The sequence below is a fragment of the Amphiprion ocellaris genome, chromosome 2 (assembly GCF_022539595.1).
Source record: "Amphiprion ocellaris isolate individual 3 ecotype Okinawa chromosome 2, ASM2253959v1, whole genome shotgun sequence".
NCBI classification, from domain to species: Eukaryota; Metazoa; Chordata; class Actinopteri; family Pomacentridae; genus Amphiprion; species Amphiprion ocellaris.
This window is the reverse complement of record NC_072767.1, coordinates 18,030,253-18,053,140: the sequence shown is the minus strand read 5'-3', so window position 1 is coordinate 18,053,140 and position 22,888 is coordinate 18,030,253. Positions and strand designations below refer to the sequence as shown.

General features: G+C 37.8%; 1 protein-coding gene across 1 annotated transcript; it reads left to right on the top strand.

Moving 5' to 3' along the window:
• The first annotated feature begins 4,345 nt into the window (after positions 1-4,345).
• ncbp2 (nuclear cap binding protein subunit 2) lies at positions 4,346-9,990 on the top strand. Its single transcript, XM_055014737.1, has 5 exons — positions 4,346-4,505; positions 5,467-5,553; positions 5,918-6,012; positions 6,191-6,334; positions 9,429-9,990. The coding sequence occupies exons 1-5, from the start codon at positions 4,431-4,433 to the stop codon at positions 9,520-9,522; spliced, it is 495 nt and encodes a 164-aa protein (XP_054870712.1). The 5' UTR covers positions 4,346-4,430; the 3' UTR covers positions 9,523-9,990.
• The last annotated feature ends 12,898 nt before the right edge of the window (positions 9,991-22,888 follow it).

The following is a 22,888-nucleotide window of genomic DNA, read 5'->3' as shown; positions in this document are numbered from 1 at the left end:
AGCGACATGCTATACTATGAAGTATTTTGAACCAAAGGCTATACTATGACATTTTTTGGACGACATGCTATACTATTACATTTTTTGAGCGACATGCTATACTATGATGTTTTTTGAGGGACATGCCACACTATGATATGATGAAATAATGTAAAGTAGGCTGTGAAAAACACTATGGTAAGATTTTCTTTGAAAAAGAAATCATCATGAATTTTGGAGCAAAAAAACGCCTTACTATACTATGTCGAAAAAAAATGCCATTTTTCAAACGTGTTGTAAAAACGTGCCATATGATGAAATAATGTCAAGGAGGGCATGAAAAACGCTCCAGAAAGGTTTTCTTTGAAAAAAAAAATCATCATGAATTTTGGAGCAAAAAAAACGCCTTACTATACTGTGTCGAAAAAAAATGCCATTTTTCAAACATGTTGTAAAAACGTGCCATATGATGAAATAATGTAAAGGAGGGCATGAAAAACATTCCAGAAAGGTTTTCTTTGAAAAAAAAAATCATCATGAATTTTGGCACAAAAAAAAACGCCTAACTATACTATGCCGAAAAAAAATGGAACCCATCGGTAGTTTTAGTTAAGGGTGCTACTGCGGTGTGTTTTTGGGCTTGAAGAGGTGAACAGGAAGAGGTTTTTTTTCGTATTGATTAGCTTTTACTTTGTTCCTGGTTGGAATGCCCATCAATGACAACATGAAGTTCACTTTTAGTTCTGTTTATTTATTTTTATTTTACTAACACCCATTTCCTTTTAACCCCCTCACATGTTGTGTTGTTGTAAACTTCCTCTTTCAAATAAATATTCGTCTAACCCTCTGGAAACCAGCGTTTGGACTGTTTTGGTGTTGCTCCTCACCTACTTCAGACAGCCGGGACAAAACAACATTTTGTGGACGAAAGGCTATACTATGATGTTTTTAAAGCGACATGGTATACTATGACGTTTTTAGACCGACATGCTATACTATGACGTTTTTAGAGCGACATGTTATACTATGACGTTTTTTGGACCAAAGGCTATACGATGACGTTTCAAGAGCGACATGCTATACTATGACGTTTCAAGAGCGACATGCTATACTATGACGTTTTTAGAGCGACATGCTATACTATGGCGTTTATAGAGCGACATGCTATAATATGACGTTTTTAGAGCGACATGCTATGCTATGATGTTTTTTTGGGCGACATGCTATACTATGACATTTCTGGAGCCACATGCTATACTATGACGTTTTTTGGGCGACATGCTATACTCTGACATTTTAAGAGCGACATGCTATATGATGACGTTTTTTGGACGACATGCTATACTATGACGTTTGTTGAGCGACATGCTATACTCTGACATTTTTTGGGTGACATGCTAAACTATGACGTTTGTTGAACCAAAGGCTATACTATGACATTTTTAGAGGGACATGCTATACTGTGATGTTTTTTGGACGACGTGCTATGACGTTTTTTGAGCCACATGCTATACTATGATGTGTTTTGAGCGACATGCTATACTATGACGTTCTTTGAGCGATATGCTATACGATGACGTTTTTTGGACGACATGGTATACTATGACGTTTTTTGAGCAACATGCTATACGATGACGTTTTTTTGGACAACATGCTATACTATGACATTTTTTGGGTGACATGCTATACTATGACGTTTTTAGAGTGACATGCTATACTATGACGTTTGTTGGGCGACACTCTATACTATAGGTTTTTTAAATTGACATATTACTATGACTTTTTTTGTTTTACATTTTTTTTGTTGTTTTTTTAGCAACAAATTAAAAGAATTTGAACAGTTTTAAAAATTACTATACTTGTGCAATGAAATATTATTCTATGGCATTTTTTAGACGACATATTATACTCTGATGTTTTCTAGAATAACATACTATTTTGACAATATACTGCACTATGACATTTTTTGAACCACATATCATACATGACAATCTTCCACATAATAATCTATGGGGTTTTTTTGCCAAGCTATACTATGAACTACAGGCCATACTATGTTATTCTTGAAAAGTATACTACATTTTGACATTTTCTGAACTACATCCTATACTATGGCATTATACACAGAGTGCTTTGGTTGCATGTTGATTTATAATCTAGATTTTTTTTCTGTTTTGTTTTTTGACGGGATTACCACAGACCTGACCGTGAACACCGTTGACACCCACCTGAGGGAGATGCTGCCTAAGATCTCAAGGCTGCTTGGTCGTGGTCTTTCTGGTCCTGCTCCAGAACGCCTTCATCAACTACGTCTTCTTTTGAAGAGGCCCTCAGATGCTGCAATCTCTGACCTTAAGGAGGAAGCGCTACCTTCACTCTGTAACGAGACCAGCGGTTATTTTAAAGACCCAGCTCCTGGTGGCTTTGAGTGAAAGTTTAACACCCACCAAAACGGAACTACAGACAGTTAAATCTGAGCTGTCGGTCAGTATTTCAAACATCAAGTCCGACCCGGCTGCCCTAAAGCATGCTGTGGGTGAAACGGAATCTTCACTCTCCACATCACCGATGACATTGTCATACTCCAAAGCAGAGCACCTGTCTGCTGAACTTTTAAAAGTGGACTATAAATGTGAAGAATGTGAGCAGCAGCAGACTGTGAGCAGTAGAACAGATGTGATCAGAAAGAAGTCATTTTCTTTTTTCTTTTCTTTCTGGTTGACTTGATGCTGTCAGATGCAGATGTTGGAGCTGATTCTGATCTTTCAGGATAAAAAGCTGCTTTTCCTTCACAGACTTTTCAGGAAATTATTCTCTCAGGTTTCCTCTGCTATTTATATTTGTATTATCTGTGATTATTTCATTATTTCTTTATTGTAAAATAAGGTTTGAGGCATTAAGACTCATTTAGTTATTTTAATCCTGAAATCTTTGATGTAGCAGAACTAAACTTCAATTTTCCTTCTTGTACTTCTGATACTAGAACTAAACGTATCTTCAACATGGATCATCTGGTTTTAATGAATCAGCAGCAACATGACAACAACAAATGAGACAATTTTCAACAAATTAATGAAACTGATGTCATTTAAAACTATCAGAGTCTGTTTTAGTGTCAAATTAAAGCTGATTACTGACAACTAGAACATTAACATTATGGTTTTAATCACATTTAAGTTTCCTGAATGTTACATTAATGTCAACCAGCCACAGTTTTATGAACTTAATGAACCACATCACCGGGAACAGAACACACTTCAGCTGTTTACATGCAACTCAACACATTAGCTTGATGCTACGTTAGCTTTAATCAGGCTACGACTGAGCAGCTAGCTCAGTTAGCATCACTAACATTTAAGCTAATATTTACTATGCTAACTTTCTTCTCTGGTCAACACACACTGAAACAAACTCCACCAACATCTGGAGTGCATGGCACACATTACATCTGACACTAAAGTTGCATATAAAGTGCATTAAAAGCGGCACCTATACGAAAATAAACATTTACTTACCGAGCTATCAGAGTCCTTTCAGTGTCTGCTGGTAGAATCAGCCGAAGGCAGAAAGCTGGTTAAAACAAGCCAACGGGCAGGAAAACTGTCTGTGGAAAATGTTCTGCTGCTGCACCGATAAATAAACCAACAGTTATATCAAAATTAATCCAAACGAGGAGAGCAGAGTCTCTGCTGCCTCCTCCATAGGACCTGTCAATCATTCCAGACCGGACTGTCAATCAAGTAGTCCCGCCCCCTGGCTTCGCAAAACTTTAACGCTCTATAAAAAAAATCAATATTGATTTATTTTAAGATCGGCCACCTGATCTCTCATTTTGACCATGAAAACTCACGGAAAAAATTATATACAGTGTATGCACCGTACTCTGTTTGGCTCCACACTTGCTGATGACCACTTCCGGTCTCAGAAAATGAAAAAACGGACCTTTTTTCGTTTCTGTCTCTTATTGGTTTTACTTTCTTGTTATCCTAAATATAAAACGAAAATAAAAGCATTTTTTAAAAAAATCATATATCCCTTTTTGATCATGAAAAGGAAAAACGCCTTGTATTTCAATTTTAATTTTTGTATTTTAAAACGAAAATCAAATAACCACACCTTTTTTGTTTTTCAATACCCGTTTCAGAACGGAAAATCCAATTACCAGATCCATACACGAACCGTGGTTCATGAGAAAAATCATCTAAATGATTCGACAAACTTACATATTAACACATACATTAAGTTTAACTGTTTTATCTTCGATGTACATGAAATTAAATTAATACACGAAAAACATAAAATGGTACCAACAGACGGCGCCACCAAGCCGATGTAGAAGTGTGTCGAGTTGTTCCACCCGGAGGCATTTAGAGGAGGGACCCGTGAACCGGAAATCCCCGCAGTGCTCTACGTTGAATCGCTGCTGGGTACCTGTTTGTGGTCTTTATACAATGTCTGCGAAATTAAACGCGTTGAATAGTGATTCTTACATTGACGTTAGTCAATACAGAGACCAACATTTTAAGGTAAGAGGAGAACTATTGTTAAGGAACGACAAAACCGGATAATTTGAACGTCAGCGGTTTCTTTAGGTAGCTAACGGTAAACAAGCAAACAACAGATCGGCGACTCATGCTGAGAGGATTCGTTTACTTGAATAAAGAACATCCCACGGTGCCTTCTTCGACTTCGCAGCAAGAAAAAATAAAAACACGATGCTGTGTATTTATTTTGGCTATAAAAGTCATCGCTGCTGTGTTATGGTAGCTAACTCACCTATCCGAGCTACATGGTTTCATGAATCAATTAGTGGTCATGCTGTATAAAACTATCGTCGTTTATTGTCTAGTGCTGCGTCCTGGTTCTTAGTTGAGATCATTTCCTCTAGGAAATTTTATTTACACGTGTTCGCATTCAGTTCCCTGTTAAAAATGTGCAGCTTACAGCCGTTTTCAGGCGTTACGGGGCGTTTACTGATCACTGATTGCTGCCTTCTGTGTGTTGAATGTAAAATATATGATATCTAATCTACAGTTCTAAGTAAGGAAACTTGGTAGACAACCAATTCAGATTTTTAATTTATTTAAAACTATGAAACCATCTTTTAAACAGCTTTTACACTCTCTTTGTTAATGTAGTCCAGATCTGACAGGCTCAGTGGTTGTGAACATTTAGACCTGGTTTTGCATATAGTTGGATGGTTGAGATTGAATGAAGCTATGGTTTTGTAAATCTGAAAATGGATTTAAAACATTATTATGACTTTAAATGTCCAATAACCCTACAAACAACTAGTACGTTAAAGTTGGAGAGTTGGACACTTAATATTGTCATTTAAGTTTAATTTTTTCCTTTAACCAGCAACTCAAAAACTATGTTAATTTCAGAGTTGTGAGGGCTTGTCGAGGTGTTAGGGGACTATCTGCAGTGTCCGTTCCTCCTAGAGCAGCATTTGACTTGTATTTTCAACTTTACTTGTGTTTTCAGGGTAACCGCTATGAACAGGAGAAGCTGCTGAAGCAGAGCAACACATTGTATGTGGGGAACCTCTCCTTCTACACCACTGAGGAGCAGGTACCATCTATCATCATAATCACTGAGTACACCATCAGGTTCCACCCTGTACCAACTGACTTAGACATACATTTATTCTCATCTTATTATGTCATGACGAAAAGATAAAAGTCAGAGTGTGTTTTTAAAAGATCCAACACTTTTTAGGTTTTATCTTTGTATGGCTGTCGCTTCCTGTTCTCAAAAGTCTGTTTAACTCTGTATTTAACACTAGTTGCAAAATTTATAATGAATTACACTGAAATGCTGGGGTATTTAAAATCTGTTACAGTAATAATTTTCGGGATGTTCTTCTGTGCTTAACAAACATTTTTTATCTCTTACATAGTTTTGTAACTGTAGCATCTTTGAATCTGGTGAACAGGTGCACGAGCTGTTTTCTAAAAGTGGAGACGTCAAGCGCATCATCATCGGCCTGGATAAAGTCAAGAAGACTGCCTGTGGATTCTGCTTTGTAGAGTATCCTTTTAAATCGGAAACCCACATTAAAACTAATTAATGCACAGAAAACACACAGGTCCTGAGTTAACGATATACATGTCTCGTTAGTAACCAAAGCATCATGCATCACTATTAGCTTTAAGTTCCTATTACAGCACCATGTATGCATGTTTTGCTTTAACCCCTGCTGTGCCAGATACTACACACGAGCAGATGCAGAACATGCGATGCGATTTATTAATGGCACACGGCTGGACGACCGTATCATCAGGACAGACTGGGATGCCGGCTTCAAAGAGGGACGACAGTACGGCCGTGGCAAATCTGGAGGACAGGTGAGGTTTATGACACCTGTCAGGTGTGATTTTATGAATGTGTGCCTTTCACACTGTGCTGACAGATTTTTATTTGTCAAAAACATACATACAGTTGCTCTGTTTTCATTTAAAATTACCAGGACTATCAATTATCAGAAACTTTGTACTAACTAAAAGAAAAAAATACAGATGATATGTGTTCTCAGTTGTTGATGGTGAACTGAAGCAGTGAGTTGTTGATTTAAAATGACTTTGATGTAGCAAAACTGCACATTTGACTGTGTCTATATAGTACAAAAATATTGTCACTGTGTAAACGTCTCTTCATTTCTTAACATGGAGAAACACTGGTAGAAATGTACAGTTAAACCATGGAAATACACAAATCTTTGGGGACCCCTGATGAATTCCTAATGTTTGAGGAAGACGGCAGTTTTTGTTTTGATATACAATGTTTTGTTTCCCCGAAATCTCTACAATGAAGGTGGAGAAGTTACTAAAACCCCAAAATGTAGAATTCAGAAATAAACTCTCAGATTTTGTTCACTTAATTGGAACCTAAAACTGGATTCTGTTTAATGTTTGGGTTGAATTTTAAGACTTTCAGATGTTTTCACACCTGGGACATTCTCTAGTTTGAATATATGTGAACATATATTGTATAACAAAGCAGAAACTGCGATTTTCCTTCAGCTTTCAGCCAAAAAAATAGATGAGTCCTTAAAGCAGCCACTTTAGGAACCACTGATATTTGGTTCAGCTTGGAAGAATGAAATTAACGCAGTTAAGTGGACAACATTTATTTAAAGCTTGATGACTCTAAAGGAACTGCGCTGATTATGTAAAAGAACCTCCCAACTTGATCTGATCTTAAAATCGGTTCCACCAATAAGCTGCAGCCGATGTTTAAGTGCTGGTGCATGTGTCAGCCAATAAATTACTACAAGATTGTTTGTTCAAGTTCTGTGTTTATGTAAAAACAAAAAAAAACAATCTCATAAAGTCAGTTATGGTTGTGGCCAAAATCTGTCAGTTTCAGTCGTTTCATAAACAGACTGATAATTGAGTTGTCTTTTGGTTATTTTACTGAATATCAGCTCAGTGTTTTATTGTCTATTTTCCTGCTGCGTCACAGATACTAGCTGCTTATTTTGGTTCAGATTGCATATCAGCACCTTCAGTCCAAAAATGTGTGCATGTACTGGTGAAGTTCATTTCAGATCAGTTTAATTGTAAATGAACTGAACTATAGTAAAAGCAACCTACTCATAAAATGAAGTGAAATATGCAATTTTGAAAGTGTTTCCCCAGATAAAAGAAAGGGGCCTGCAGGCTTCATCATACTGGTGATATTTGTAGCTGCTCAAGGGTCTTCCTAGTCTGCAGGTTGATTCTTGTGTCATCAGAAGCTTGAAGTATCCTGCTGCCTATTTTATGTCCATCTTTGTGTTTATATTGGAAAAGTTTTGGATCTTCTATTTTGGAAAACAATATAAAACACGGCATCCTATGACATTTAAAAAAATGACATCTACGGAACTGGCCTTCAAAAAAATCAATACGCTGTATCATGACATTTTAATACACCAGTATGATATTTAGAACTTCCAAAATAAATTATGCATGATTAACTGTGGCCTTTGAAAAGACAGCATTACTATAGTACCGCATTAGAAAAATGAAAGTCTGTATTATGCCGTTAACAAACACAAGATGCATAATCATGTCCAGTTTTGTAGTGGTACACAATGAGCTTTGAGGGAGAGTATAAATATGGAAACATAAATATTGGCCCAAGGACTGGATTAAAAAAATGTTCAGGAAGCCTCTCATCTGAAGTAATGCATGCTGTGTGTGTTGCAGTGTGGTGGTTTACTCCTGATGTTTGGGAACAGTGTTTGTTTCATCTGCCATTTTACTCCGTCAGCTGGTCAGATAGCTTCACCTCCTTTACATTTTCTAGTTTTGTCATCTTGGTTGTCAGTACTTTAAATCTGCTGTGTTGCTTTTCTGTACACAAAACATGAATTACACATCTGGGTATCCAGGTAGAGGGAGTCCTTCTGAGTTGGTCTAAAAATGGAGGGTAAAAGCTTGCAGATTGTAAAACCCCTTGAATTAAATTAGTCGTTTGTGACACTAGGATGTAGAAAAAAGACTGAACTGACAAAACTTTCTGAGGTCAGTTTAGGAACAGCTGTTTCCAGCTATTTCCATAACTTTCTAAACCTTTTAGTGTAACTGTCCAAATGCAAAGAATGTCTAAAAATGCACGCAGGTATCCCCATACGTAAATGATAGTGCATCTCCCTGCTCTCTGTAGTTGCCTCAGCCTCTGATTTCCAGCATGGCCAGGTGGTAGATAATCATCCATCCATCCATTATCTATTCACCACTTAATCCTCATTAGGGTCATGGGAGGCTGGAGTCTATCCCAGCTGACTTAGGGTGAAGGCAGGGGACACCCTGAACAGGTCACCAGTCTATCACAGGCTGGCTACACAGAGGCAAACAACCACACTCACATTCACGCTTACGGACAATTTAGCGATACCAATTAACCTGAGCATGTTTTTGAACTGTGGGACGAAGTCTGAGTGTAATAGATAATCACATCTTTACAATTATTTGACCTGACTGTAATCATTTTTCCTCATTGTTAGAATCATTTCCATTCACCTGTAATAAAAGCAGCTGTATGTAACTAACAGAAATGTCGTATTTCAGTCACTGTTTCCACATGGATTTGCACCACGTTCTTCTGCTGTACCAGCTGTTTATCTCGAGGTGCTTAACTTCTAATGTGTGACTGGCTGCATTTTGTGTGTAAATAATTAAGTGGCTTTTCTTTATGTAGCATCTTTAGTATAAAAGATGCACACTAAGGGTCAGAAATTTGAAATGTGAACATTAAAAAGATCCTTTTTTTAATAAAAAGAAATAAGAGATTAAAACAGATTGAAAACTAAATCTCAGCAAATGGGTTGTAATTTCTAGGCTAACCAAGTTCATGAGTTATTTCTGAAATGTTTAGTAATCTAAATAATCATCTGTGTTTAATGTTTTTGTGTACATTTACTAATGCCCTCTGTTGTGTTTGTTTGTTGTGTAGGTGAGGGATGAGTACAGGCAGGACTACGACCCGGCCAGAGGCGGCTACGGTAAGCTGGCTCAGCAGCATCGACCCACAGAGGCACGCAATAGTTTTTAGACAGAACCCAACACGGCACTCTGCCTGGACTACTCAGAACTTGATAAAATCTCCAGCAATGCTACGACATGCGACCAGAGATTGATTGTGCAACTTTTACCCCAAGACTCTCCACAGCAGGACTGCATGGACCACTGGACTTCAGAAATTAGCAGCTATTTTAGCAGCTTCTCTGTAGCCACCACACCTGCTATCAGGCCAAACCCCAATTTGTGAGATTTGGTGTTATTTCATTTTGCTGCGTATAGAAAGGCTATTAATTTTGCCTCAGACCGGAATCTCTGATAAAAAGTTGTGAGAAATTATCTTTTTAAGTTTCATTGTCAGGTTCAAATAATTATCTGCTGAAGTAATAGAAAGGAAACGTGGTGTTGTCTTCTAAGTGCTCTCCATGAATGAAACATTTTGTCCCAAATTGTGCATACTTTTTTAAAAGAATAAAGTTTTGTGTTTTTTTTTTTAAATACAGTTTTCATCTTTGCTTGATTTTTTGTTTTGTTTTACTTATCAGTGTTTGAGGTCTGGTAATCCAAGAGTCCGCCCAATCTTTGAAATTTTAGGATAGAGAATAAAATGACTCCAGTTTCCAGTTTTTCCTAAAGAGAACTGCAGCAGTGTCTATTCTCCTCGTGTGTTGTATATGTGTGTTTAGCAAAAAACAAGCACAAAATATCTTAAACCTGCATGTACCAGTTTTTTGCCATTTGTGGAAAGTGCATAAGTGGATGTTCCACAGATGAAAAATAAGATTTTAAAAAATCCTATACAGTTGTGTTTGTGATCCAGTGATCACTGATCACTTTCTCCTCACAACATTAGAGTCATAACGCTGGCCTCTGCCCAGGAATGGCTTTCTGCTATTAAACAACTGTTGTGAACTCAAGAATCTGCATGTTTTTAGTACAAAAAAATCACCAAGTTTTGTCAAAAGATAATAAAATCAAACTGTGAGCATCTCCAAAGCTTAAAAAAGTCTGGGGCAAAAGTAGAAAAGAGCTTCCTACATTCTGGATTTTCACGTCACAACACTATCACATTTCAAATATGGAAGTCAGCACAACATCCCATCTTATGGAAAATGTACCAAATGTCAGTTCTTTTTGTCTATGATTGTCTGTCCTTGGTGAAAGATCCAAGGCCAATTACACAAATATCCTTTAGGATTCTGTGTATTTTCTGTGTATAGCTAAGGAATACAGGTGTTTTTTGTATAATGTGATATCCGAATAGTAGATGGAGCTGTCATTTTATGTCAGGGTTGTGTTCCTGGACAACCTTATCCTGCCTCTCATAATGAACATGGTGTCTTGACTGTTTATAAGCTGTCTGCTGGTCTCTTATCTCAAAGTAAGATGTGGAATTGAGGTGAGGAAAGGAGCAGATTAATAAACAATCATAATTGTCTCAGGTTCAGATACATTATGCCATATATTCCCACGACTAATCCTTGGCATCATATAATACACTGTATTAATCATGTTCTCTCAAGCAGATTTAGAAAATGAACACAAGGTGGCAGAAGAGGAGGTGGAGTGAATAATTTAGGGCCAGAGAGAGAGTGAACCAGTGGTCATACAATTTCCAAGTCGGCTCCGGGTCCTCTGCGTGATGAGAAACAAAGCCTCAACTTATGTTTCTCTATTTCTACGTTTTGAGCATGTAGTTGTGGAGAAAAAATCAGTCAGGATTTTAACTCAGAGACCAACAACTCCCCACAGCTGGGTCCAAGAAGTGCTTTTTCTGCAACTGACACAGCACTTGGAAGACTGAATAGTATCTCAACTAATATAAAAAATAAAAAGAGAAACAAATTCTATTTAATTTCAGGAAATTTATTGTAAAAATAACCATTGACCAACATTATAGTACACCCCTCAAAGTCAGATGTAAGTCTTTCATCCTAGACAGTGAGCAGAGAAGTCAGCATAATTAGCTGAAGGTAATTGCTAAATGTTTTTGCATCTTCAGGTAAAGAAATGAATAAAAAGATGAACATACAAAGAGTTTAAGGAGCTTTAAGTAATGAATTACAGTGGAAATTACTTGTACTTATAAGGTAATGGAGTTGCATCATAAGTAATAGATGAACAGTGGAAAAAACGTGCTAAAAATTACAGATAAACGATGGAAATGATTAGCTTAAAGTAAAAGATGAACAGCTGAAATGAATAGTAAAAAGTAATAAGATTGTTGAAATGAAATTAAAGAACTCAAACTAAGAAAAATAATATGATGTCTAAGATAAAAGTTGTGACAGTTAAATTAATGGAAAAAGAGCTAAAATGGTTAGCTAATAGTAAAGGATGAACAGATGAAATAATTAGCATGTTGACATAACTAGCAAAACATAATAGTTGAAAAAAATGGCTAAAACAAACTGAAACTTCTAATAGCTGAGAGATAAAACACTGAAATGATTAGCTTAAGGTTGAAAGACAGCTAAAAGTAACAGTTAAGCAGTTGAAATAAATAGCATTTATTGATAATATATTTTAAATAAATGGATAAAAGCTACAGCTAAATGTTCTAACAGTTACTGGTGGAATGATTAGCTTAAAGTAGCACATAGTTAAAAATAATACAACTGTTGAAATAAATTATTAAAACTAATAGATAAAAGTTGTAATAGTTTTAATTGATTAAAAGCTGACATGGTTAGCTGAAAGATTTTTAAAAGCCTAGTAAGCTGAAAATAACAGTTTAAATGATTAGCTTAAAGTAATAGATAACCAGTTGAAATTTTATGAACTTAATTCGTTTACAGTAACAGAGAGTTGAGCTAAAACTGATTGGTAAATCATGAAAAGTCCAGTTTTTGCTACTTAGGGTGTTTTGTAGTCATGCAAACATGATTAAACCAAACGCAATTAAGATACGAAAATTGTAAAAATAAAAGAAAATAAAGTCACTTTTTTAAGCATTGCTTTTCGTCCTTTACCAAAACCTATTGACTGAAGCATGAAGCATGGAAATGGAGCATGGAGAAGTTCATGAGCCTCTTCTATAGAGCGCATATAGGATGCAGAGATTTAAAGCTAAAGCAGAAGAATGGGCCACTGTTTGTCTTCTTTGCACATCTGTATTCTCTATTCTCAAACCCTTTTATTACACTGCAGGCGAGTCTTGAAGCTGTTGAAGTTGTGTCATGAACTGCTGAAAGGATTGTACAAGGATTGTTTTCAGTACCATAGACAGCTGGTTCATCCATGATCCATAAGAGCTCCATGCATCTAAATTCTGTGTATTTGCCATTTACTCTGAGCCTGGGGATTTATCCATTTCCATGCTTATGCGGTAAAAGAGGTGAAGCTCATTGAGGCCCCAGATATGCCCCACATGATACGCTTTTTTGCAGATTTACATTAACTGTTATCAGCAAGGGTCAAAAAGCCAAGTTCAAATGGGGTCAAGTGAGAATTAGACGGCACCAAGGCCAGACCTAGAATTAATGAGACATTATGCTAATGAAATGAGTGTTTGGAAATATGGGGAGAAAAAAATTACCTCAAAGTCTACTGCTTTGTCTCACTAAGGAAATCATTACTAAGACAGCCTGTCATCGTCTGTGGATGATACAGTTGGATAATGATACACCTTTACAGCTCTCCACGGCAACCTTCGGTGTGGGAGATTACGTGGTTATTAATGTGCGATGAAGAGTGCTTCATCATGGCAAGATGCTACATCCTGTCTCATCCTTGAACACATACTTTCAAGTAGTTTTATTAAGGTATCTCCTGGTTTAACCCCTAAAAACAACGCATCTGTACGAATATGTATAACAGTTGCATATTTTTCCAGGAAAGTAATCCTTTTGTTAATCTTAAAATGTTCTGGAATGCTTGTTTCACTAATGATGTGTCTTCAAACAAGTAAAAAAGACCGTATGGACGTGGCAACAGGCTAAAAAACTTCACTTTTTTAATTACATTTCGAGGTACATTCCTTTATTCCACCTAAAGGAAATCTTAACACACAGCAGACAATGATATTTTAGGGAACAGTGTGCCTTGAACATCTCCAAAATGTTTTTTTTTCTGTTTCAAAGTGGTAATAGATGTTTTTCATAGCAGCCATTTTAACTTGTCATGGCAGGTGAAATGCAGTCGAAACAATTTCACTAATTATAGTTAAGTTCCATTAAATGTAAACCAAGACAGAACCACAATGACCAGTACCAGGATCAGCAGACTAACCCTTCTTCTCATCCTGATCCCCGATGTCTTTCCTCCCCTCCTTCCCTCACATCTGAGTCCCTCCCAGCAGAGATATGAGCAGAGGAGGTGACGAAGAGACACCAGGAGAGAGGAGTCTAAGCAACAAGCATTTAACAAAATGAGACATTCTTGCCTTAGAGCTGTTGTTTCAAATGGATTTCAGTTACATATGACTTAATTATGACAATTTTTTAAAGCCTGCTGTTGTGTTTATAATCTCTGTCAGATGAGTAGAACATTGACATGACAATTTAGAGCATATATTTACTTGGAATTCAATTTTCTCTGATAAGAATGCATGGATTCATTTGTCAGTCCTTCTCCTAGCAGGGTTTATATATTTTAGTTGTGTGTCGCCTGTTTTGTACATCACAGGTGCTGAAAAGGTTTTTGCAAAGGACACACTGAGGATACACCTGTGCATTCTCACTCACAGCTTCTTTGGCTAATTTCTCTTCTAGATACGCGTTTTAGGAATTGAGACGTCTTTGAAGATGGCCCACTGAAATCAATTTCTGGGTCACAGGTTGGAGGACGTCAAAAATCGTAGAGGCTCAAAATGAGATGAGCCTTAAGTGAAATACGCTTGTTCTCAATATTATCAAATACATGTGGGCTTTTCCTATGATGACAAGCCAAGATGTCTGTTTTAAAATAGGTCAATGCCCCAGTGCTCTTAGCTATGTCTATGCTGAAATGGTTTTCAGAATTTGGTTTGGAAAGACATGACTGACCTGCACAGCGCACTGACCTCCACATAAAAAAAGAGTTTTTGGGATGAACTGGAACGCTCACTGTGATTCCGCTCTCCTTGCCCAACATCTAAGTCCAACCTCAGTAATACTCTAGTGCAGGGGTAGCCAACATGGTGCCCGCGGGCGCCTGGTTGCCTGCAGAGACCATGTGAGTTGCCCGTGACACATATTCCAAAAATAACACTAGTCACCATGAAATTCCTTATAAAAAACTATAGTTGCTGTTCTTTTTGAATCAGAAATATTTACATTAATGCAGATTTTAAATTACAATATTTATTCAATTTTTTTTTTTTTTTAAAAACAAAAATGTCTTCGGTGTAAATGAACTTCGACCTTGTCCGAGTCAAAGTTCACTGCGCATGTCAAACTACCACGTCATTCTGCTGGGCGCAGACACTTTGGGAAGCTAGATGTGGTTTGTTACCCCCCAAAACACGTCAGAGAAGTGAAAGAGAAAACACTATTTTCACGATGACTGGGAGGAAGAGTTCTTTTTCACGGCAGTGAAAGATAAAGGTATGTGTCCTATTTGCGGGGCGACTATTGCGACGGCAAAGCGGCACAATATGGAGAGACGCTCATTAGCCGCCACAAAGCTTCCATGCTAACTAGCCACCTGCTAGCGCACATAGACTGTATGCGCACTACGGACAGAAAAAGCCCGGGACTTAAAGGCAGCCTTAGCATCTACTACACAACGAAAAGTTTCTTCGTGGAGAAAAATGTACCATTAGAAATGCTTGTTTTAATGACGACAGACAGGGCTCCTCCATGACGGGTCGGCATGCAGGATTCATTGTACGATACAGAGGTGATCCAGACTTCCCAACATTCCTACATTACCACTGCATCATTCATCAGCAGGCCATATGTATGTACAAAAGTGGCCGGATTTGATCATGTGATGACTCGTGTCATGAAGATCATAAATGGCTCCAAAGCCAAACAACCAGGACATTGAAGGTGCTGCTGGAGGAGCTGTCAGCTGAACGTGGTGACCTGTTACTACACACAGAAACCCCATGGATCAGCAGGGGACCAGTTCAAATCCAAAGGGGAAGACATCTCGCTGCTTGAGGACACTGAGTGGATTCTTGCCCTCACATTTTTAATGGACATCACTGGGAAACTGAACCATCTGAACTGTGAGCTGCAAGGTAAAGGTAAGACATGATAAGCTCTGCAATGCCAGGCTTCCCACTAACACACATTTACAGACAAAGAAAGAGGTAACATATGTTATCATTCAAAACACCGTGCCATTACACAAAAATGTGAAAAATAATTTGTTGGAAACATGTAATGATTTGTTGTTATGATTTGTTAAAAATGTTGCAATGCTGGTGAAAAATGCTGGTGATTAGTACTAATGTGATAGGATTCATTTCAAAATGCAAAAGACTTGATTTTTTTCTTACATAACTGATAATTTGTACAAACATGGGACAGAGTTCATGAATTGTTCAAAAATGTTACAGAGGTAGTGGTTTGCACAAATGAAGCATGATTTGATGACAGTTAATGATTTCCTAAAAATGTTAGAAATGACAATTTGCACAGAAATGTAACTGGTGTGATGTTGAACAAAATGCTGCAAATATGCTGATTCATACAAAATTGCCAAGAAAGATATTTACCAAAGTTTCAGAGATGGGATACCTCTGACTTTTAAATATTGGAACAGATTTCCATATACGTGTGTGTGTGTGTGTGTGTGTGTGTGTGTGTGTGTGTGTGTGTGTGTGTGTGTGTGTTTGTGTTTCCTACCGTCATTGTTGTGGAAATCGTTAATAATTATTGTAAGGAATAATTAACATAAATGTGATCAGACAGTCTTTTTACATATTATTTTCATTAATATTGTTTAAAGATGATGGCGCAAGTTTGCTATTGAGGAAGTTTGTATCAAACAAGGTGCCCTTCATACTACTCAGTACCCTTGAAGTAGCTCTCAGATTCAAAAAGGTTGGTGACCCCTGATCTAGTGATTGAATGTGAGAAAATCCCCAGAGACAGGATCCAGACTCCTCAAACAGGAGTGGATGCTGTTTCCTATTTGTGTCATGTCCTATGCTGAGGTGTCCACAAGACTTTTACTTACTTGTCATTTTGGGATTTTTGTACTTTTGTTATCATAGTGCATAGTTTAGATCTTATACTATATAGATTGTATCTGTACCAACCGTTCTTTTGGGCCTGTGCAGCAATTCGTCAGGAAAATCAGAGTGACATTTATTTATTCATTAACTTTCCGTTTAAGACCGTTTTTCTACATAGTCGCAAATACTTACAATTAGAGAGGATGTTTTGCTTACAGTTTGTTTATAAAGATACTGTTTCCTTTTGTTATGCACAGGATTTTGTCATAATTTACCTTATGAATACTCACCAGCTTCTGTTTTTCACAAGAATACGATAATTATGTGAGATGCTTTCTAACTAAGTCAGCTAATAAATTCATTGCAAAGATAGAAAAGAATTCTGAATGCATAATTAGTCTTTGGGGGAATATAAATTAGTAGGAAGGAGAGAACAACTGAAAGCTTTTTGCTATGTAAAGGAAGTGAGAAGCATTGCAGAGAGATGCCTCCATTCAGTGTTTCATTGTGGAATCCCATTTTTACCTGGAAAAGAAAGCAGATAAACTGGAAGACAATTATATGTAGTGCTGAACAAATTTATTAAACCACCTGTCATAATAATGAGAAAACACAAATATTTTAGAAATCTGTCAAAAACTTGTTTCAAACTAAAAATTGTATTATTTATTAGGGAAATAACAAACTGGAACAACTAAAGTCCTGATTCACATACATTAACCAGAAATCTAAGTACTTTCTATGACCTCCTTTGGTCCTGATAACAGCTTACATTCTTGCTGCCATTGTTTTTCTGTACTTTTTCACAGTCTCTTTTGTTTTGAGTTCCAAATAGTTTCTAGTTGTTCCCAGAGACTTGCTTCGGATGAAACCTTTATGCTATCTATTTTTAAATTCAATAAATCCCAGCTCTGTTCAATGGGATTCCAGTCTGGACTTTGACTTGGCCAGTCCATCATTTCCAGTCCTCCAGATTCCTTTTTCTTGGTCCACTAGTCTCTGCACAGCTTTGAAGTATGTTTGAGGTCATTGTCCTCTTGGTAAGAACCCACAACCAATCAGGTTCAATCCAGAAGGGATTCCATGACGCACCAAGATGTTGAGGTACACCTTGTTCATGATACCATTGATCTTAACTGATTTGCCCATGCTGTTTCCACAAATGAAACCCCATACCATAATGGAGTCTCCACCGTGTTTCACTGTGGGTACAATGCATCTAGCATCAAAACGTTCTCCACATAAGCACAATGATGCTGACCGAAAAGTTCAAACTTTGGACTTATCCATCCATAGTACCGTCTTCCAGTCATCTACAGTCCAGTGTTTGTGCTCCCTGGGAAATTTTTAGGTGTTTTTGGATGTTTGCAGGCCTCAATAATGGCTCCTTAGCAGCTCTTCTTCCCTTTAAGCCTTTTTCCTTCATGTCTGCTTATGGTCATTCTGGAGACTTTCTCAGATTCTGATCTAGAAGCATTAATCTCTACCTGAAGATTAGCAGTGGTCTTCCTTCTGCCTCTAGTACTTCAGATCTTGAGGTGCCTGACATCTGCTTCAGCTAGCTTTCATTTTCAGCCTCTTCCTTGGTGCATTTTGTAAGTAGTAGTCTCTGCAATCGAGTCTAAGACATACTTGACCACACTGTGAGAACACTTTGTCTTGCCCTATTTGTCTCAAAGACCATCCAGCATCATGAAGTGCTTTAATTCAGACTGTCTTTCTCAGTGAGTTCCCTACGCTTTACCATTTTAAACAGAAGTGAGGAATTTCAAACTGAATTCATGTTTTATATCCAAACTTGAGTCAGCACACTGGAATTCTCTGAGAAGTCACATATTAATCAAGAATAACATACAACCACTCAAACATTTTTTTCTGTTCAGAACTGCAAGCAAATAACTGTCTCAATCAAAAAATAATAATGTGCTTTATAATTTTTTTCTGCTTTTTTGTAAAACGGTGAATTTGAAAATTCAACAATAATTATATTTAAGCATCATATTGATTAAAGACCTTGCACATACTGATGGATTAACCATTAAAAAACATTTTGGTAATCAGCAATACTTTTAATTTAGGGCAGCGGTGGCAAAGACCTTACACTGGGTGGTGGTCTAATAAATTTTTGAGCACTGTATATGGAAATATACTTGAATTTAGTGAACATTTAAATTCACATTATAAGATAGATTTTTTTTGTGTGTGTGTGGAAGAAATGGACTTCCATATAGAACATATAAATACTGTGGGTTGGAAAGTAAAAACAGCAGTGAAAAAAGATGCGTTGAATATAGTTAAAACAGTAAAGAAAGAAAAATAAATGTATCTATAGAACAATATTAAGTCATTATATATTTCATCCTGGGGTCACTGATGGATTGAGAAGAATCGCATTACAGCAAAGTAATTCCCTCCTCAGTGGCTAGTTTGGAAACACATCTACTCTGAAGAGCTGCAGCATGCACATAAAAAAGCTAAATTTGCACATGATAGCTCGACATTGTGTGGCCACAGGGGAAGTATTTGTGGGGACTGAGGTGTTTTATCTGGTAGCATGCTTTACATTCAGCCTAAATGTGAGCATTAGTGCCCGTCCTGATTCAGACTGAGCAGTGTTGTGTGTTAAGGCTGAGGAGGAATCTGTGAAGAGGATTTGACAGGTAGGTGCTCTGTGTCAGGCCTTAAAAAGCCCTTTGTCCTTCCACACAGATGCTCTTGTATAGTGTTTCATCATCTGCGGTTTCATTAAATCTGTTTGATTCGTCATCTGATACATCACGAGGGGGGTGAAGCCAGGAACATAAAAACAGGAGTCTCATGTCAGTGAAAATAATGGCAGGTCTTCAAGTCGACACTGTAAAATCAACATCAGGGAAGAGATAAAAGAATTATGATCTATGAAATACACTTTGGACGTGTGGGTGGGTGGGACAGTTTCTGTTTGGTTTTCAAGGTCGTTTGAAACTTCTGACCGCTGAATGGTCAAGTGTCCTGTTGCATTTCCACCTCGGGTTTTCATTCTCTCTGTCTTTCTGTGGGTCTGTGTAGCAGATCAGCCCTCTATCTGTCAGCAAATGATTGAGGAAGATGAGAGACATGTCCACTGTACTGGACGGACGCTGTGTGGAGAAAAGAGCAAAGAAGAGAGAGTGAGTAGGAGAGGAGAGGGCAAGAATGGAATTACATTTCTGAGGAATATAGCCTCGGGCCGTTTTTAATGCATTAAGAGCAACCAGTTATGTTATTACCGAGAGTTACAGGGAAATAACATTCTTCGAAGCTAATCAATTTCAAATATGCACATAATTTATTTCAGTTAATAGATCTGGATCCTTAAACTAATGAGTACTTCTTTGTAGCTTGCTGCTGCTGCTGCTATGCCTGTCAAGGTTTCTGTCTACCATGCATATTCAATTTAGAGGAACAATGTAGCAGCTTTATTATTAAAAAATAGTATATTTTAGCATTTGTATTGCATAGCATTGTTTGTAACAATAGATCTTTGATTTCAGATAGAAACAGACACAAATAATTGAATAATTTCTGGTCAACAGACACCAGTTGTGTCAAATAAAGCTAATAGTTTCATGAGTTGATTAAAAAGACGGTCTCTTATTGACTTTTTAACATTCTCCCCTGACTCATTTTAAAGAGAACCCTTTAAATATGCACTGTAGGGGTACATATTACAATGCTGTACTAAAAGACTGAAACTAAAGGTACCTGGCAAAAAGTCAGCATCCTTACCAGGTAATGATGAGTTGCTGGAGTGTAAACTTTCACAGATCTCTTAATTATCAGGACACAGCTGCTAACACTATGGACCATAAATATTTGTGTGTTTTGCAGCTGAATTCTGACAGAAATTTGTCCCATAGTTTGCGATTTAAACCAGACCAGTATCTGCTGAGCTTTATACATCTAATCATGAGAAGGATTTGAGCCAGTTGACGCTATGACCGCCCTGCCTAATATGCTGTTGGTCTTTTGTGTGTTGCCAATCAGCTCTCAACTACAAAGGCAGGAACTCAAATAGACTTCTGAAGGTCTCCTGAGGTCTAAGACCCCAAGATGTTAGTAGCAGATCTTTTGAGTACTTGAAGCTGCAATTTGGAGGCGCTGCAGATTGTTTACAGGGTTGTGTAGCAAAGTGAGATTAATGAATCGGTAAGACATGTTGAGCCCTGAACCAGAGTTTTCATTGTCACTCAGGTGGTTCTCCTATAATCTGCCACCCTTTCACCAACTCTTTTTCTAGCGATCTTCTGTTTATAATTCCACCAAATCAAGGTGTCTGGTTACAGCAGATAAACTGTATGCATTGAGACAGGATGCATTTAGTCGGTGATGCTGAGAATTTTTTATTTTTTTTTAAACTTTGGTTCTGATTTGATCCTGCTGGTGTTGCAGCTAATAGGACACAGATTAGAAAACTGATGAGTCTATTGGTATTTTCCGCAGGGAACGGTCAATCTCTAAAATTTCACTTGAGTTTGGCCAAAAACTAAAGTGATTTCCACATATTCTTCATGATGGTACAGTGTCAGACTTAAATGTACTTGTTGAGTATCTTGTAATTGGATGAAGTGTAGAGTTTAAGAGCTCTAATGTGCAGCGTTCATGTTAGAAATACACAGCAGGCACGGAATGGTTTATCTCTTACCTTATTTCCAGTCACAGTCCTTTTTGCATTCCTAATTTTTTGCATCCTTCCGAGCACTCCATTATAACAACCTGTTCCTCCCGACTAAAGTAGGTGGCGCGAGTTCGGTTCATTGTGTTTGGAGGAAGAGTCAGTGGAAAAGTCAAACAGTTCCTTTTATGGTGAGTTTACAGAAAGACAGCCGCACTGTGTTGAACTTGCTGTGTTGCTCATCTCTAAGGTTGTCTTGTTGACTACAAGAACCAACTGTTCACTTACACCTGGTATATCTCAGACCCTGCCATGTGCTGCTGTTACAGCACAAACAGAATTATTCACGTATTCTGTGAGTCATCATCATGTATTTAGTTCATTCATTGCTGTAGCCTTCTTGGCAGTTTGTTCCAGTAGCTTTTGTCTCTTAGATAAACACGTTATACCAGCTTAAAAAATTTTGGACCTGCAGTGTGAATCACATTAATTTACAGGTTACTGAAGTTCAATAAATATATATTGTCTTGAGTTAGGCTGTGTAGATCGTTGAAATGGGTGTTTTTGAAGCCTTACTCAGAAACTGTTTGTGACAGACAAAAGATCTGCTGCATCAGTTTGGACTTATCCTCCTTCACTCCATCTCAAACATTTATTCCGGACAATTTGTTAAACTCTTAGTTCAGGTTAATGGTTATGGTTGACTAGGATGCACTTAATAACAAACAAGGCATCTGCAAGTGAGGAAGAAAAGCCTGGTTTGTGGCTGTACAGTGGGTCAGTAGTCAGCACTTTGGCTTTGCAGCTAGAAGATCCCCGGTTCGCGTCCTGGCCTTTCTGGGATCTTTCTGCATGGAGTTTGCATGTTCTCTCTGTGCATGCGTGGGTTTTCTCTGGGTTCTCCAGCTTCCTCCCACAGTCCAAAAACATGCAGAGGTTAATTGATAATTCTAAATTGTCCGTTGGTGTGAATGTGATTGTGATTGTTTGTCTCTATATGTAGCCCTGTGATAGACTGGTGACCTGTCCAGGGTGTCTCCTACCTTCACTCTAAGTCAGCTAGGATAGACTCCAGCCTCCAAGACCCAAATGAGGATTAAGCGGTGTATAGATCATGGATGGATGGAAACCTGGCTTGAGGTACTTAATAAACTGTTCTGCACCTGATGATCTGCACCACATAGTGCCTTTTAACCTCAGCTAGGTTGTAGAAAGTGGCTCACAATGTGTTTCATGCACCAATGAGCTGCCATGTAAGGTGCTTGCTTGCCATTTGAAGCAACTTGGGGTTCACTGTCTTGCTCTAGAATACTTTGACATGTAGAGGGGCATGATATCGAACCTTCAGCCATATGATGTGTGGATAATGTGTTATCAGCAGCAACCACCATGTAGTCTTTCGTTGGAACTAACACACCAAGTGATAACTGAGGAGTGACATAAGATGCATCCTCTGAAAAATGGCAGAAGACTGTACCAGTATGACCTCTTCAACCTGCAAGGCCAGCATTGATACAGTGCATTTTCCTTCCTAGACAGTGAGTCCAAATCCTTAATTCTTAATAGAAAAGGTGGACTGTTTGGACGGCAGCTCTGTCTTCACTTTCCTCTTTTACGTGTTGTTCCGGCTGAGAGACCCTGTCTGTCATATCTGCTGGA